At 45.5% G+C, this 19,044-nt stretch overlaps 1 protein-coding gene across 1 annotated transcript in view; it reads left to right on the top strand.

The window, feature by feature from the left end:
• The window catches only part of LOC126184735 (CUB and sushi domain-containing protein 3), a 556,957-nt gene that overhangs the window by 440,098 nt on the left and 97,815 nt on the right, over positions 1–19,044 (top strand). The window contains exon 7 of the mRNA XM_049927276.1: positions 13,872–14,165. Within this exon, the coding sequence (XP_049783233.1) occupies positions 13,872–14,165 (294 nt within the window). The remainder of the gene's footprint in view (positions 1–13,871; positions 14,166–19,044) is intronic.

Genomic DNA, 19,044 nt, shown 5'->3' with positions numbered 1-19,044 from the left:
ATGAATATGCAGGAGCGTTATCATGATGCAAGAACCATGAATTGTTTCGCCACATTTCAGGCCGATTCATTCTCATATTTCCTCGCACGCGTCGCAACACGTCCCAGTTCAAATGGTTCAAATGGCCCTGAGCACTATGGGACTTAACTTCTGAGGTCATCAGTCCCCTAGAACTTAGAACTACTTAAACCTAACTAACCTAAGGACATCCCACACATCCATGCCCGAGGCAGGATTCGAACCTACGACCGTAGCGGTCGCGCGGTTCCAGACTGTAGCGCCTAGACCGCTCTGCCACTCCGGCCGGCCAACACGTCCTGACTGTACCATCGATTAACAGTTTGTCTGTTTGGCATGAATTCATGATGAACTAATCCTTCAAAATCAAAGAACACTACCGGCATGGCTTTGCCGTTTGACCTGACCTGACGAGATTTTTTTGGTCTTGGAGAACGTTTCCTGGCCCATTGTGAAGATTGAACCGTGGTCTCAACATTATAACCGTAGATCCATGTCTGATCACCAGTTATAATTCTCTCGTACTCATTTGCACGATCTTAAAGCTCTTCACAAATCGCGAGGCGAAGATCTTGCTGGTCTTGCCCCATGCCGTGGGACGAATCCTGTACCAGGATTTCATGACATGACCCAACTGAAATGTTACATTATTCTGCAATCGCTCGGACAGTCATTCTTCGACTGCCACGCACAATTTCGTTGACGTTCCTAAGCGTCGTTGGTAGACATCGAAGGGTGTCCTGAAAGAGGGTCATCTTTAACTTCCAGTTTTACACCGTGAGAACCATTCGTAATACTGAGTACGGCGTAAGCAGTCATCACCGTAGGCTTCCTGCATCATTTTGGTGTGTTTATGTAAAGGTTTTCTTGAGTTTCACGCAAAATTTAATGCAGACGCGTTGCTCATCTAACTCTGCCATCTCGAAATTCGTAAACTGTGCGACACAATGCTGTACTCAATACAACACCGAACAATAACCAACAGATATACAGTAATGACACTTCCGGCAGTTACACATTAAGCATAGGCACGTACAGGGATACTAGCCACATTTCGCTCCAACACACCATTGGCGCGAAATTAGGAATGTTCCGGAATTTTTTGAACAGACCTCGTATGCTTTAAATAATTGCACATGTGTGTTTCTTTGTTTAAACATGTATTCAATTTGTTGTTTTAATTGTTTCCCATAGTGATAATACCCAAGTCTCTGTAAAAGAGGTGGTCGAAGCGGTCTATCAGTTGTTCAATTCCTTGACGATATAAATCCATTACTTGGTCCCGGAGAGATTCGGGAACAGCTGTGTGAACGTCCTCATGTGTCGAAAATCTGCGACTGCTGCTCAGTTCCTCGTGCGGTGAATGTCGATGGCTTTCCTTCCCAACCGGCATCACCCACGCCTGCGAGACCTTGGTCAAATTTTTGGCACCGTTTAACTACATCTGGACGCGACACTGCATTTGGTCTACATACCAACAGAATTTCACAGCGAATCTGTGTGCAGCTCTAGCTTTGAAGCACGTCTCCAGCTGCCGCGCCATTTCATTCACACTGTGCGATGCACCTGCTAATCGTACCACAGCAGACCTACCTGCGGCAAACCCGTGACGAGTACTCTCTATTGCCAATGCGCCACTCTTTTTGCTCTACACTTGTAACTTCTTTCCTGGACTCCCGCCGTACTGACTGAACCACTGTCATGTTCCACCATAACGACGTCACTTTCCATATGTAAAATCTGTTGCTGACATAGCAGGGCACAAGGGCATCACAACACTGTAATTTGAGCTTTGATTTTGCCGCAGGAAAAAGTGGGCAAAATCTGATAAGATGGCAAAAGAGGAGGTTCAAATGGTTCAAATTGCTCTGAGCACTATGGGACTTAACTTCTGTGGTCATCAGTCCCCTAGAACTTAGAACTACTTAAACCTAACTAACCTAAGGACATCACACACATCCATGCCCGAGGCAGGATTCGAACCTGCGACCGTAACAGCCCCGCGGTTCCGGACTGCGCGCCTAGAACCACTAGACCACCGCGGCCGGCAAAAGAGGAGGTGGCGGTATTTGCGTTGTTGGTTGATGTTAGTGCATAGGCATAGTGTGTCACCATAGCAAATTTGGGTCGAAATTACGGAAGGGAAAGGAATGAGTTAGATTCCTAGTGCTAGATATACCTCAGAACATACATGGTGTTCGGAAATTCCCGTTACCTTCTTTTACAAACTTCCAGCTGCACTACATAGCGTCAAAGTTATAGACACCGGCGCCTCTAAATGTATGTATGTATAGGGTGATTCTGTGATAATGTTGCAAAGTTTCGAGGATGATGGAGAAGGATAAATGTGTCAATTTGAGGTAAGGGTCCCTGGTTCGGAAACGGTTCTGATACCTCTGACAGTGGAATACATGCACCGGTGCTGTTGTTGCCAAGAATGTAGGGTATGCCATTTTCAGAGGTGGTAGTATGGACCAAAACAAGAAAGAAAGCCTGTAAACATGGGCTCTACAACGCACATCTGAGTACCTGTGAGCACTTGTTCATCTTCGCTAATGTGAAAACATCTCCTTTATTGAACAAGTGCTCATAGTTCTTAAGGTATGCTTTTAGAGCCCATGTTTATTAGACATTTTTTTGTGTTGGTCCTTACCACCACCTCTGAAAGTTACTTACCCTACAATCTTAGCAACAACAGTACCGCACATGTATTCCACTTTCAGAGATACCAGAACCATTTTCCCTTATAACTTTCGACTCGTTCGTTTCCTGAACTGAGACCCTTACCTCAGATTGATACATTTATCGTTCTCCATCGTTCTTAAAAGTTTGTAACATCCTCACAGAATCACCCTGTCTATACATACATTTACAGACGCCTGCGCCTATAGCTTTGACGCTCTGTAGCGTCATTGGATGAGGTTTCCGGACACGGTTTCCCGTTCAAAATATTATGTAGTCACTCCCCTCTATAGGTCATAGAAATTTGTAACGGGAATTTTCAAACACCCTTTATAGGCACAGTCTCCTGTAGGGTTAGGTGGATGGAGTTTTCCTTGCATGAGAAAATGGAGTATCTGGATGTCATAGGAGGGAATAAACTGGCACAGGAACAGCATTATACTTATTCAAAATGTTGTATGGTCCATACAAATAAAACAGTCGTAGCCCTCTCGATGCCAATCTTTATGGACGAAATATTCAGTAGTATGATCGTGTACGCAAAATACAGGAGGTGGGGAAGGAATTTAACAAGTTGATAGACGATGGTGTTGGTGACGCTGCATGTAAATTGTAGATAAGACGGAACGCTTGTTATTCGAACGTACACAGAGATTGCATAAGGGCAGGTGGTGTTGGAATGTGACGTTAGAAGTCGGAAGGCTACAGAGGAAAGAAATTTGGCGGTGGTCCGTAACTTTAGTGAGTGGGATTAGTGGATGATTATGTGATACTGACGTCCTAACTGAGTTAATGAAGCAGTGAGCTAGATTTCCCAGTGTATTTGGCGTAGCATATTTCAGAACTGGATATGATGTGATGATAGAAGTTTCCTTTGGAGAGGATATGGAGTATTCAGGTGTGTAAGGAAAGATTGCTGAGCTCCGAATGATTCGTCCAAGATACACCAACACTTGTGAACGACTGGGTGAGGAGGACTATTTGTTTTGCAAGTTAATGTGGATTATGATAACGGACGCATGAAGTATTGGAATATCGACAGGCGTCTGTAATATTTGGATGCACTGACAAGTCGCAAATGGACACAGTGCGTAAGTAGCACAAACGTGACGAAAGAGAGCGAGAGAAATGCAGTTAGTAGACATACGCACTCGTGCTGTTTTCTCCCGTCATGTGTCGTGTATAAAAAGACCGACTGCTTAGTAATCACTCAGCGAAGTAAGGACAACATTCCCCGGGTCTGGGGAGACGCAATTACTTGGCGCACCGCGGAGACGTTCTCGGGTCTCCGGTGCACGCAGTGGGGGCTCTCTCACTGCTGCGTGCGCTAGAAAGCGCTGGCTGGTTTCCTGCCCTTCATCCGCATTAATCTACATCCGCTTCGCTTCCCATTACTTTTTCTTTCACTTTCCTTTCCCTCCTTAACGATCCTCATGATTGCACTCGTCCCTTCATTAGCCGGCTGCGGAATCTCCCTTTTCCTCTCCTAAGCTGATATTATCGTCCTCCGACGGCACGCATTCCGGAAATTCTTGACGTCTTCTTCCCCCGTCCGCGGTGACTGGGCCTTTTGTTCGCAGCAGCTCTGCGCAGCTTGTTTCGTCGTTCTAACCATCCAGGAGCACTCGGCTCCCCTCTTTCTCCTTCCACAATTACGTTCTTGGAGTACTGCTTCATTCGCAAGTTGGAGGCAATCCACGTGGCTTACTGCAGCAATATTATTCCTCTTTCTTTTGCATATTACGCTGTGTGCTGTATCTCTTAGGTACTTTCCTCCTTTATTGTTGCGTTCACTCCCATACGACGGCTATTGGAAATTCTTTGGAATATTGGATGGATAGTGTGTACCCTGTTTGGGAAAGAAGGTTGCGATATCGACCAGGAACGTATACATAGACTCAGTCAACAGGCCCTGGCGAGCGCATCGGTACCGACCGACCGCCGTGTCATCCTCTGCGAATGGCGTCGTTAGAGGCGGCATAGAGGGGCGTGACGTCAACATATGGCACTCCCGGCCGTTGTCAGTTTTCGTGACCTGGAGCCGCTACTTCTCAGTCAAGTATGTCCTCTACTGGCAACCTGTCCCAGTCCTCCCAACAATGAGAAATCCTTGTGAGTAACGGGAATCGAACCCAAGTCCTCCGCATGGCAATCACTTCGTGCTGTTTTCTCCCTTCATGTGCACAAGAAGATCGGTTGTTTAGTTGTTACTCAACGATGCAAGGACAACCTTCCCCAGTTATATGGAGGCGGATCCCAGGAAGTTATACTTGATATTTAATTACAATATTTCTCAAGCATGCGATGAAAGTAACTGATCATCGTATTATATTAGCTCTGTTTTCGCAGTCTGGATGGTGTGTGAAGATGTCGCACGTGTTGGGACAATAAAAGAAAATAACAACAGCCGGGGTAGAAATATTTACCTGTTTCATATACATGATGTTCGGAAATTCGCGTTACAAACAACTAGAACTTGCAGAGGGGGGTTAGTACATAATTTTAATACGAAACCGTGTCCGGAAATGCCGTTTGAAAACATATCTGATAGGTAGGTATGCAGGAGGGTAGCAGTGGTGGGGGGCGGGGGGGGAGGGGGGAGTGGGGTTGGTTACGTCGGATGGGCTGATGTCATTTGACGTCTATCCTTCCTCTCTGGCCTGGTACGAGCCTCAATCACGTGTCTGTGCATGTTAGAGGAACACGGTTGACTACACGTTTCCAGAATACACCGACATGATCCTTGTGAATGGCGAAGCTCGCGGTAATGAAAGAGCTGCTCGTCGCCTTCATCAGAATCGTTCTCGACAACGGCGACTCCGTCACGTACCCTTTTCCCCACAATTACACAACGGCTCCAAGAAACGGTACCTTCACCGTCAGCAAGCGTGTCTGTGGTGCTCCAAGGAGACGTCGCACACGCGATCTGGAAGACGGCGTACTGCATCAAGTTCAATGGAATCCGTCAACAAGTACACGAGCAACTTCTTTGGCTGTTAATGAGTGGAATTCTAACACAATTGGCGTACTGACTCACGCCTAATCAATTACTTGTAAAAGTGGTCGCGTTACCTACATGTTTTCAAATGGTTGTAACACGGAAACGGTACGTTTCCGGACGTGTCTTCCAGTTCATAATACTCCTCTCTACAAGTTTGTACGGGAATTTCCGAACACCTTCTATGGTTCAAATGGCTCTGAGCACTATAGGACTTAACTTCTGAGGTCATCAGGCTCCTAGAACTTAGAACTACTTAAACCTAACTAACCTAAGGACATCACACACATCCATGCCCGAGGCAGGATTTGAACCTGCGACCGTAGCCGTTTCCACCTTCTATGATCACTAGTTTTCGTATCCGTGTCATCTCACAAATACACGGCGTGCGTACTTAAATATACGTATCTACATTTTGCTTGCGAATCTAAAATCACTCTAACCCAGCATGCGATGCCAGGTACAATGGCGAAACACTGCAACCTGACACCGAAAATGAACGAAGCACGATGTTCGAAAAAATTCCGATACTACGACACTGATACCAACCAGGAAATAATTATTCGTCTGCTCTCCTAGAACTGAAGCTTTTCATTATTATGCAGAGTAAATACGTGTGGCGAAGAATGTATGTTATATAACAGCGCTGCTCTAGATGTGCCAAAACCAGTATTCCAGCAGAGAATTATAACGGAACACTGCTGGCATCATTCGCCACCTTATCTTTTAAAGAGGAAAAACAATAAATGCTGAGCCGTACGGCACCATAGTACAGTCCAGCCATCTCTCCGGACACTCTGTGACCAGAATCGTACTGAACCAGAGAATGACAGAGAAAATACTAAAATACTAAACTCTTTTTCGAGAACTGTTTCTCAGAGCAAGATCGAACTTTTGTTCCTTCTTCAAATCGTCAATCGAACAACAAAATGACATACACCGAAATAAGTGACCAAGGGCTAGAAAAACATCTCAAACCGCACAAAAGAGGAACGGCTTAAAAAACAACTCAGATGGCTCACAGAGGAAAGGACACTGGACCTGACAAATTACCGGTTCGATTCTACACAGATTATGTGAAAGAACTTGCCTCTCTCCTCCCAGCGGTGTACTGTAGGTCTGTAAAGGAGCGAAGCGTTCCTAATATTTGGAAAACAGTACGGGTCATTCCCCTCCTCAAGAATGGTCGTCTAGCACACGCACAAAGCTACAGACCTGTTTCTCCGACATTGGTCTGTTGTAGAATTGTGGAACATGTTTTATGCTCGCTTATTATGACGTTTCTGGGGACGAAAATTCCTCTGCAGCATGGCTTCCGAAAACAACGATCGTATGAGACCCAGCTCACTCTGTTCGTCCACGAGACGCGAAAACGGTAGATACAGGCGGCCAGGTAGATACTGTGTTCCTTGACTTCCGAAAACAGTTCGATATAGTTCCTCACTGCCGCCTAATGAATCGAATACGAGCTATGGAACATCAGATCAACTGTGTGACTTGAAGAGTTTCTAGCAAACACAACACAGCATGTCCTTCTAAATGGAGATAAGTCTTCAGAAGTAACTTCGGGAGTGCTCCAGGGGAGTGTTGTAAGTCCATTACTCTTCACAGTATATATAAAGGACCTAGGAGATAACGTCTGGAGTTGCTTGAGCCTTTTCGCGGATAACGTTGTTGTACACAGTGAAGTCGCAACGCCAGCAGATTGTAGCGAAACGCAGCAAGACCTGCGTAGGGTCGACACTTGTTTCAGGGAGTGGCAACTGACCCTCAATATAGGCAAATGTAACGTTTTGCGAATACATAGACAGAAAGACCTATGATTGAAAGTACAGACTGAATTATGTCGAGGATGGGCTACAACTCTACCCCACTTTCTTCTCAACTATAACTTCCCTTTCACGTCCTTCGACTCTTATAACTGCATTCCGGTTTCTTCATAAGTTGTAAATAACCATTCGCTCCCTGTATTTTATCTTTGATACCTTCAGAATTTCAGACTGTAGTCCAGTGCACGTCGTCAGAAGCTTTCTCTAAATCTACAAATGCTAAAAACATTGGTTTGCCTTTCTTCAACTTATCTTCTAAGGTAAGTCGTATGGTCAGTATGACCTCGGGTGTCCAAAGATTTGTCCGGAACGCAAACTGATATTACCGTGTTTTTTCATTCTTCTGCAAACAATTCATGTCAGTATCTTGTAACCATGCGTTATTATACTGGTGACTCAGTAATATTCATATCTGTCAGCATCTTCCTTCATTGGAATTAGAATTATTACAACCTTCTGGTAGTCTGAGCATATTTATCCTGTCTGCTATATCTTGAACACCAGGTGGAATAGTTTTGCCGTGGCTGGCTCTGCCAAGGATCTCAATAATTCTGAAAGAATGTCATCTACTGCGGTTCCCTTGTTTTGACTTTGGTTTTTCAGTGTTCTGCCAATTTGCATGTACCGTCCGTCCCACATTCATTTGCTTACTCTTCGCTTTCTGTAATAACGTCTTTATGTTCATTTCCATTTTATAGCTTTCCTATATATTCCTTCCATCTTTCAGCTGTCCCTTGCTGGCTTAATACTGGCCGGCTGGTGTGGCCGTGCGGTTCTAGGGGCTTCAGTCTGGAACCGCGTGACCGCTACGGTCGCAGGTTCGAATCCTGCATGGGGCATGGATGTGTGTGGTGTCCTTAGGTTAGTTAGGTTTAAGTAGTTCTAAGTTCTAGGCGACTGATGACCATAGATATTAAGTCCCATAGTGGTCAGAGCCATTTCTTTTTTTCTTAATACTGGCTTGTCACCGGACCTGTTGTTATTCACACCGTTGCTTCTGTCTTCACCAAAAGTCTCTTTCATTTTCCTATAGGCAGCGTCTTATTCTCCCCTAGTCATGCATGTTTCTACGGTAATACCTGCTCAGACATACTGAACTTTGCCATTGTTATTATTTTTTAGACTCCTGTATTCCCTTTCGCTTGCTTCGTTTGGTATATTTCTATACACTTCGCAACAGAATTAAGGGATGACTTTATCAAAACCCCGATATTGTCTCGCATTGCGATGCATAAGTTTGAAATTTGGCTCAAAGGTGCCTACAACCTTCGTCTGTAATGGTGCAAATGCGTCGCGCCCTGCGACCTCACCCTCGGGTCGACGATGCTTCAGACATCAAGGCGTCTACACATACGAGAAAAAGACCGCAACTCAAAAGTGTTTGAGAACTATACTGTGGGTTAATGGTGTCACAGTGGAATAAGATTTCATCAGAATTCTGCCCAACTCCACCGGAGCCGTGTCACACGATGAGAAACTCGTCACAGCCCCTCTTACCCGCATTTGACCGCTTCTTTTGACGTCTCTGCGATAGCGGTCATAACTGCGGCACCCAGCGTTGAAATCAGTTTTCTTACCTGTGGTCGATGAAAACATTTCAGATACATCGCCTCAGGGACTGGCATAAGGGTATCACTGAAACTTCACGTTTCCTTGGGGCGTTGATTCCCACACATTTCGCGGTCGGAAACGACAGTTCGCTGTGCAGTGAGTAACAGGACGATGTTCTTGATAGTGTGTGACACTACTGACACCTTAGAACGTTTCAGACCTTCTCTAAGGATATTGTGGGGCTGCGTCCCCATTGATCGTGATCGAACCCCTTTGGAGTGCAGTGTGACTGTAATATTTGCTCTCGCTTACAAGTTAGAAACACTAGAGACCGCTCAAAACCATCTGCCGAAATTTGAACGTGATCCGAAGCATCAAAGCGTACCTATGCTTTTTCAGCCGTACTGCTTTCCGCCCTCTTGTGGCGGGATCACCAGGGAGTGCAACATAAACATGCGCATAAATAAAACGGCACAGAGTCTCTCTAACGCCCCCATGTTCAGCAACATAATCGGTGCCATCCACGGAATTTTGTTGAGCGCGTTACAAATGTATCTTTCAGAATCTTTGACGCCAATTTAACCTCATGGCTGCCGGCCGGAGTGGCCGAGCGGTTCTAAGCGCTACAGTATGGAGCCGCGCGACCGCTATGATCGCAGGTTCGAATCTTGCCTCGGGCATGGATGTGTGTGATGTCCTTAAGGTTAGTTAGGTTTAAGTAGTTCTAAGTTCTAGGGGACTGATGACCTCAGAAGTCCCATAGTGCTCAGAGCCATTTGAACAACCTGACGGCTGCTCTAGCGCCTAATGGTAGCCAAACCGCACAAAAGGGCTGTCGAAGCAGTGTCTGACCCTTAGGTGCCAGTGCAACCGCCAGACTGACTTCGTGTCGAAAGTTTTGAAGGTCAGACAATCCTTCGACAGCCCTTTCGTGCGGTTTGGCAACCTTCAGGCACTAGAGCTCAACAAAGTTGTATGGATGGTTCCGAGGATGTTGCCGAACTCAGGTATCTTAGAGGAGCCTTTGCCATTTTATTCACACTCATGTTAATGTTGCACTCCCACGTCACTACGCGACAAAGGGCGTAAAAGAGGAGGGGTGAAAGATCATAAACACCTTGCTGCTTCGGATTACTTTCCCATTTAGTCTAATGGTCTTCAACGCTCCCTAATGGTTTCAACCTGTACACGAGAGTAACAATTGCATCGCGCTGTCCTCCAAAGGGATCCGATAATGTTCAATGGGGATGCAGTGCCAGAACGTTTTTAGAGAAGCGTCCAAAGCCGTCATTAGTGTCAAAAGCTGTCAAGGACATCTTCCTGTTGCTCATCGCACTGCCAGCTGTCGTTCTCAACCGCGAAATGTGTAGGAATCAGTGCACCTAAGGAAAGGGTAGTATTTTGGTGTTCTCTATGCCAGCCCCTGGGCCTTTTCGTGTCGATTCTGAGCGGCAATGTATCTGAAATGCTCCTCTAGGCCATCCATAAGAGAACCGTGTGATTTCAACATGGATGTCGCGGATCTGACCTCCATGGTAGAGACGTGAAAAGAAGGGGCGAAATGTAAGAGGGTCTGTGATGATTTTCTCATCGTGCGACGCGATCCTGCTGGCGTCGAGCAGAATTATGGTGAATTCCAGTGCTAGTGTGATAGCGTTAACCTACCTTACACGTCAGACGAACTTGTGAGCTGTGACCTTTTCTTCGCGTGTGTCTACAGCTTGGTGTTTGGAGCGTGGCCGAGACCGGTTGTGACTCGCAGGGCGCCACGCATTTTCACCATTACAGAGAAAGGTTGTAGGTACCTTTTAGTCAAATTTCAAACTTATGCGTCACACTAAGAGACAGTTACGGGGTTTCGAAAAAGTGAACCTATAATTTTGTTGCGCAGGGTATTTTCTCTTTTCTTCAATTATTTTTAATATCTCATGTGTTATGGAACGATTTCTCCTAGACATTGTGGTATTGTCCATTTGATGCTGTGCTGTCTTCATTATTTCATCTCCCCATGCTATCCATTTGTCTTCTATTGTGTTTCTTACCTCTGTTTCAGTCGATGATTGTTGGAAGCTCTCTTTGAAGCTGTCAATAACCTGTGGTTATTTCAGTTTACGGAAGTCCGATCTCATTAATTTCCTTTATTTATAAAATATACATCTTTGAGTGTTCAATAGCAATGTGTACACTGGCAGGAAAAAAATCCCAATACCAAAAAAGAAGTACCGTAGAGTAATAAAATTTCGGAAATACATATGTCTAGGTAACATATTTAGGTGATTAAAGTTTCAAGCTAACACAGGGTTATGTAAGTGCGAGAACAGCCATTGCAGTATGGAAATTCTGGTACATTAATAACTGGTGTAGCCACCAGTATGTTGAATGGAAGATTGGAAACGTGCATGCATTGTGTCGTAAAGGTGCCAGATGTCAGTTTGTGGGATGAAGATCCACATCTGTTGCACTTTGTCGTTCAATACAAGGATGTTTAATGCTGGTTAAGGCTGATGACGGATTTGTACTGCAACGATGTCACGTACGCGCTCGATTGCAGACAGATCTGGTGATCGAGCAGGACAAGGTAACATGTCGAGAGCGGTCCCGCTGTCATATGAAACAGACCCCGGATCATGGCAGTAGGTGTAGGCTCAGTTTCTCTAGGCCGCAGACAGCTTGGTTGCAGGTGCTCACCTGGCCTCCTCTTAACCAGCACACGGCAATCATTGGCACTGAGGCAGAAGCGGCTCTGACGAGGAAACACAACAGAGTTCCTCCTCCCCTGCATTGAGCACTCCGTTGAAGTCGCAAATGGAGGTGGTTTGTGGTCAGTGGAATACACACTACAGAGCGTCTGGCTCGGAGTTGACTTGCAGTAAACGATTTGTTACAGTTCGTTGTGCCTACTGCTGTTCGAATTACTGCCGGAGATGCAGTACGATGCATCACAGCCATACGCTAAACGCGACGGTCTCCTCTCTCGGTAGTGCCACGTGGCCGACCGGTGTTCGGTCTTGCTATATTCCTGCAAAGAATTTGTGCAGAATTCCAGCCGTAATACACGACTCCGTTAAAACTTAATGAGTTGCTGATAATGGCGTCTTTGTCGCCTTAACGGCATTCTTGACTAACCTCAACTCACCACTTCCGCTCTCATAGATAACTAACGCTCATGACCGTTACAGCGCGTGTTTAAAAGCGATGTGATTTGTATCCTCCTAGTGACGTCACTAGCGCCACTGCTTTGTGAAGGCGCGAAATTCCAATAGACGTCGTCTTTCAGATGAAGAAAACGCATACCAACTTTCGTTAAAGTCGTACAACTCCTTGGCGTTGGGCCTTTTTCCGTCAATGGGCATTACTGGCCATTAAAATTGCTACAGCTAGCAGAAATTGAGATGATGAACGGGTATTCATTGGACAAATATATTATACTAGAACTGACATGTGATTACATTTTCACGCAATTTGGGTGCATATATCCTGAGAAATCATTACCCAGAACAACCACGTATGGCCGTAATAACGGCCTTGATACGCATGGGCGTTGAATCAACAGAGCTTGGATGCCGTGTACAGGTACAGCTGCCCATGCAGCTTCAACACGATACCACAGTTCATCAAGAGTAGTGACTGGCGTATTCTGACGATCCAGTTGCTCAGCTACCATTGACCAGACGTTTTCAAATGGTGAGAGATCTGGAGAATGTTCTGGCCAGGGCAGCAGTCGAACATTTTCTGTGTCCAGAAAGGCCCGTCAGGAACTGCAACATGCGGTCGTGCATCATGCTGCTGAAATGTAGGGTTTCGCAGGGATCGAATGAAGGGTAAAGCCACGGGTCGTAACACATCTGAAATGTAACGTCCACTGTTCAAAGTGCCGTCAATGCGAACAAGAGGTGACCGAGACGTGTAACCAATGGCACCCCATACCATCACGCCAGTATGGCGATGGCGAATACTCGCTTCGAATGTGCGTTCACCGCGACGTCGCCAAAGACGGATGCGACCATCATCATGCTGTAAACGTAACCTAGATTCATCCGAAAAAATGACGTTTTGCGATTCGTGCACCCAGGTTCGTCGTTGAGTATACCATCACAGGCGCTCCTGTCTGTGATGCAGCGTCAAGGGTAACCGCAGCCATGGTCTCCGAGCAAATAGTCCAAGATGCTGCACACGTCCTCGAACTGTTCGTGCAGAAGTTGTTGTCTTGCAAACGTCCGCATCTGTTGACTCAGGGATCGAGACGTGGCTGCACGATCCGTTACAGCCATGCGGATAAGATGGCTGTCATCTGGACTGCTAATGATACGAGGCCGTTGGGATCCAGCACGGCGTCCCGTATTACACTCCTGAACCCACCGATTCCATATTCTGCTAACAGTCATTGGATCTCGACCAACGCGAGCAGCAATGTCGCGATACGATAAACTGCAATCGCGATAGGCTACAATCGGACCTTTATCAAAGTGGGAAACGTGATGGTACGCATTTCTCTTCATTACACGAGGCGTCACAACAACGTTTCACCAGGCAACGCCGGTCAATTGCTGTTTGTGTATGAGAAGTCGGTTGCAAACTTTCCTGATGTCAGCACGTTGTAGGTGTCACCACCGGCACCAACCTTGTGTGAATGCTCTGAAAAGCTAATCATTTGCATATCACAGCATCTTCTTGCTGTGGGTTAAATTTCGTGTCTGTAGCACGTCAACTTCGTGGTGTAGTAATTTTAATTGCCAGTAGTGTATATACGGTGTCGAACATATACGAGAGTGTGCATTTGCGGCGTGTTGCAGAGTTCTCGCCGGAGCGGTGCGGCGGCAGCAGCGGCGGCGACACGGTCGCGGCGTTCGACCGACGCTGCTACGAGCTGGGCGCGTCGCGCGGCTCGTTCGCGCAGGCGCGCGCGGCCTGCAAGGCGGCGGGAGCCGGCGGAGACCTGGCGCACGGCTTCGGGGGCGCCGGGCGCGCCGCCACCTTCCTCACGGCGCAGCTGGAGCGCCGCCGCGCAGACCTGCGCACGCAGCTCGTCTGGATAGGCGCGCAGCGAGAGCCGGGCGTCACCTCCCGCACCTGGCGCTGGGTCGACGGTGAGTGCTGCTGCAGGTCGCACCCAGACCATCATCCCGAGATCCTGTTATAAAAGAAGGGGCACAATTTAGAATAAACAGCAACAGTTTTAAAGGAGTCCAGGGGTACACAGTAAGGCCGTCGGGGGCGACCTTTGGGCATTGAGGGAGAGCAGAAACGTAGCTTCGACGCTCGTAGGGACGCGGGAGTGGCAAACGTGACGTCGGCCCCTCGCCCCGGGGCCAATGAAGTATACGGACCGTCTAACGACCTTGGGCGTCACACTAGTCGGCTTGACTGTTACACTTCGCGAATGCTCGGCAACGTGCGGGCCCCACGGGAAATCAATATTTAACTGGAAATGTACCCTCTGAAGGTCTCAACTTTGTTGTATGCTAACGAGAACTTGTATTCATTTAAACATGCATTAATCTCGTTTGAAATAGCTACTCTCTCTCCGTCCGAGACGACTACTGCCACTCATAGGACCTGTAGTATCACGTGCTGTGACGTACGCGCCGCGGCCTGTCTTCCTCGTCGACCTCCGTCCCGCAACGGGAGGGAGCCGCCAAACTTGCTTTCCCAGTATGCGCCACTCTGGCCCTCTCTGTAAGGTTCCACACGCTGCCATCACATATATACAAGCAGAACACCGCACCAGCCCTAGCAGTCACTGGTTTCAACTTCTGATGACGATGGCAGAGACAGCTATAGAAAACTCGAATATCTTATTCCAGATGACGCGGCTTGTACACCGAGATTTTATTGAAGCATGCCACCGCGAAACACTCCGAGGACACATATCCTAAAACGTTTCGTTTCCCTACATGTCAACTTACCGCAAGCAAACTCGTCCATTTCTACCAGTTCGCTTCAGCGGGCCGAAAGGGTAGCGTGTAACGACTTCACACGCGTCATTATGCCCGGCTCGGGCGATTTTGAACTGACAAGGAGTAACGAGTAAGTATCCCAAATTGGGTTTCTTAACTCGTCTGATTTTTCCTCTCAATGTGTTCGCGTATGGCCACCAAACAGGATAATGGGTGCGTATGTTTCGGCAAAAATACGTTCGTAACTTTAATCCCATTTCCGTCCTGTCTCCTCTAAACAGCAACACATTACCAGCCGAGCTCGTGGCACAGTTCAGCATACAGGGTGGTTCATCTGCTCCTACCCATGTCGTTTTACGCAATCCTCGATTCTATATCCGGCCTTAAAAGTCAACCCACAAGATTTTCATATTCTCTTACTCGCTACGCGCGAACTATTAGTCCTACAGAAAAATCAGCAGAATCTTTTTTTTTTTTTCGAGGAAATTTAAGGTAGTTAAATTTTATAGTGGTGCACGTTGTCGCTGGAGGCTATGATTTTCGAATTATTCAAGAAAAACATACGACAGGGACCTTCAAACGCATCTCCACCCCAACACTCATTCCTCACCAGTCAGCATTTCTAATATGTTGTTCGTGGCACTCCCTCCTATCACTGTACAAAAATTTCAAACACACGAACTATTCTCGATATTCGAACCGTTTTGGTCTCTATTGATTGGGCTATTACGCCACCAGCATAGTCCGCTGTTTGGTTAACATAACTAATTTACAGGTACCCTTGAGGAAAATGAAAGAAAACAAAGTTTTGGAAACTTTGCACTAAAACTATTTACGTTGACAATTCGAACCAGACTTAACCCTTACAAGAGCAGTAGCTTCGTAGTCAGAAGGTAGAACAAATATAACGATGTAATTAGTTATTTTATGCTGTTAAAATTCACAAAATTGTTAGGTAAAATTTACTAAACGTCAGTTTACAATTTGTAAGTACTCGACTAAGCTGGTAGCATAATAAGGCCAGTCAATGAAGACCAAAAATGGGCAAATGTGGGAAATAATTCACGAAGTCGCAAATTTTCGTACAGTGGTAGGAGCGAGCGCCATGAACAACATACTAGAAATACCGACCGATGGGATTTGAGTGTCGAAGTGGGGATGCGTTGCAAGGACACTTTTCTGCGTTCCCCTTGAGTAACCTGAAAACCTCAGGCTCTAGCGGAAGCGGATCCCACTACAAAATTTAACTACATTAAATTTCCTACAAAACGATCCTGTTCATTTTTCTGTAGGACTAATACTTTGCACGTAGCGAGCGAGAGAATATAAAAATCTCTCTCGTGGTTCTTGAAGGCTAGATATAGCACTGCGGTTTAGGAGAAGCGGAATCGCCCGTATATTCCTAGCTTTTATTAATATCTGCATTAATAATTATGCTGATAAAATCGTGTTAAATTCCGAAGGAGAGAACTGTAAAACTATTCTCCAAACGTTGGGAGACGTGGACAAGAGATAAGTAGGAAAAAAAGTAACGGCTGGTGAACATATGGTTTTGTAGCCTGTATTTGCCATTTCAGCCATTACGCAACAAATCAGAAGATACAAACACTTAGCCGTCCGTCGTCGGTGTCAATTTTATCAAAATCCTTCTGGGTATACTGCCACACCCTCTAATAAAAAACTTAAAATAAGCTGAAGTTTCGGACTTGTTGCAGCGGCCTCTCTCAGTCTATGCCCTGAAGAAGGCCATTGAAACACAACCAAAATATCAGATGTCTTAAGTATTCTATAAGGTGAGGTGACCGAACACCCGGAGATACGTGACTGAGATGAGCAGATGCACTCCATTGCGTATTCAGCTGTACTCGCGTTGTAATCCCAAAGAGTATAAATACCTATGGAGTGAGCATTCCGAAACGTAGAACGAGAATTCTGTCCGAAATATCTCTTGCAGCTCAAGTCTCGGGATTTTTGGACGGCACATTTTAACCTGTATAGCACGTAGCGTATTTTGAGTGTTATACTTCTGCTGCTACAGATAGATCACATTAGGTACCATGAAACTTTGTATACGCATTTTACAGACGTTTTAACAATATGATACCAGGAACTGAAGTTGGCTTAAAGACGCGAAGAGCAACGGTATTGTGCTTTTTCGCCACAATATGATAGCTCATATTCCACTTTATGTACTTGTTTTTGGTAACGTGATAAGAAGTGGCCGCCAACATTTATTTTTTTCTTTTGCACTCATTCACGATGTCGAGTCTCTGTTCTAATTAATTGCGTTACAGTGACACTGTAGACGTTGCCGTAGTGTCACAAAAAACAATGCATTAGGAACTATGAAATTAATACAGTAAATACGGTAAGCGATTTGCACCACCTGCTCGTCCATAACTATTTTCAGTTTTTCTTTATCTATAATATTTTTTCGCCATCTCATCAGAAAAGTAAAACCAAACACACATACATAAAACACATACATTAAAAATACAAGATCAATGCTCCAACTTTGGAGTAATAAAAGAAGTAACAGCCAACAACACTTTTTTTTAGGTTTTCTGTTGCGCTGATTCATACTGACGAATCTGTTGTAATTAATTACGGTACAATGACACTGTATAGGAAACTGCCTCATGTAGAAATACTTAGATACACACAAGGGTTTGAGAACTTGCGTAAGTTGTAGGAAATTAATCAGACTGTTGTGTACAAATTTCATCTGCATATGAATATAGCGCCAATATGTATACACTGACTGGCAGTTCACTCAAACGCATTTGCAAATTTATGGAGCACTTGTGTCGTAAACACATGGTCATAAAATAGGATAAATTATCTCTACAATACATTATAATACCACACATGAATAGTTTTCAACATACAAAATGACTCATATCAATATGGCATTTACAGATATACATTTGTTGTACGAACCTATGAAAAGTAACTGGTCCACCTTTCACGTACTTCTCTTCACATCCGTAGCAACGACAATACTCCACCACGGCTGTTACTGAAACGCAAACGTGCAGAAACGTATAAAAGACAAGGCGAATACGTGTAATATTCAAGTTTCGCTATTACCGCAAATTTGAGACAAGCAGTGTCGTCCCAAAATCATTACATGACTAACGCGTTTTTTTTCTGTGCACTATGGGACTTAACATCTGAGGTCATCAGACCCCTACAACTTAGAACTACTTAAACCTAACTAACCTAAGGACATCACACACATCCATGCCCGAGGCAGGATTCGAACCTGCGATCGTAGCGGTCGCGCGGTTCCAGACGGAATCGCCTAGAACCGTTCGGCCACTCCAGCCGGCACTAATGCGGTTTGATGTTGGCAACATGCACAGTAGGTCATGCTCACTCCATAGACGTACATACTCTATGTCCAATCAGGAAGATACCAAAATGCAATGTTTTATATACAGTGATTATAACAAATCATATAAAAATGACACGTTTTTGATGGACGCTTAGTGAACCCGTGGCTACAAACAGCTTTCTACCTGAAGGGTTATCAAATCAAATATGGCGTGTTCCCGTTCATTCTCCATTAGCCAATTACACCACAGCTGCAACGGCTTGTCGGCCGACATGCGTGGTTGGTAGCGGAAATAACCATTAGTTCGTATTTTGCAACAAGTAGATTCCTTGACAGTGCCGAATACATAAGGTTTAAATTTATAGAGTTACTTTTACAGGCCTAGCTCACCCTTAGGCTGGCTGACAACAGCAGCTTTCAGAAGCAGACCTATCCCCAAGCTCTTGGTGAAGCTGTAGATCCGCCCCTTGCTTCCGAGTGAAGTCTTGCCATGGTGGGCCAAGTACGGCGTGGGCTATCGATTGCCCAGTCACGAGAACTGAATATACCGTTGCTCGCCCTTACGACTGCGGCTGTTGAAATTTCTTATTAGATTAGGATGTAGATTTACAACTAGGACTTTATGAATAACACGTCCAAATGTCTATACCTAAAATCAAAGTAATATCTCTATTGTGATGATAAAATGTAACCCTCGTCAGCAATATCATTGAACATCCTCTCCGGTATTAA

This window comes from Schistocerca cancellata, chromosome 1 (assembly GCF_023864275.1).
Source record: "Schistocerca cancellata isolate TAMUIC-IGC-003103 chromosome 1, iqSchCanc2.1, whole genome shotgun sequence".
In the NCBI taxonomy this organism is placed as follows: Eukaryota; Metazoa; Arthropoda; class Insecta; order Orthoptera; family Acrididae; genus Schistocerca; species Schistocerca cancellata.
The sequence above is the reverse complement of the archived record's forward strand: the minus strand, read 5'-3'. Positions and strand labels throughout refer to the sequence as shown.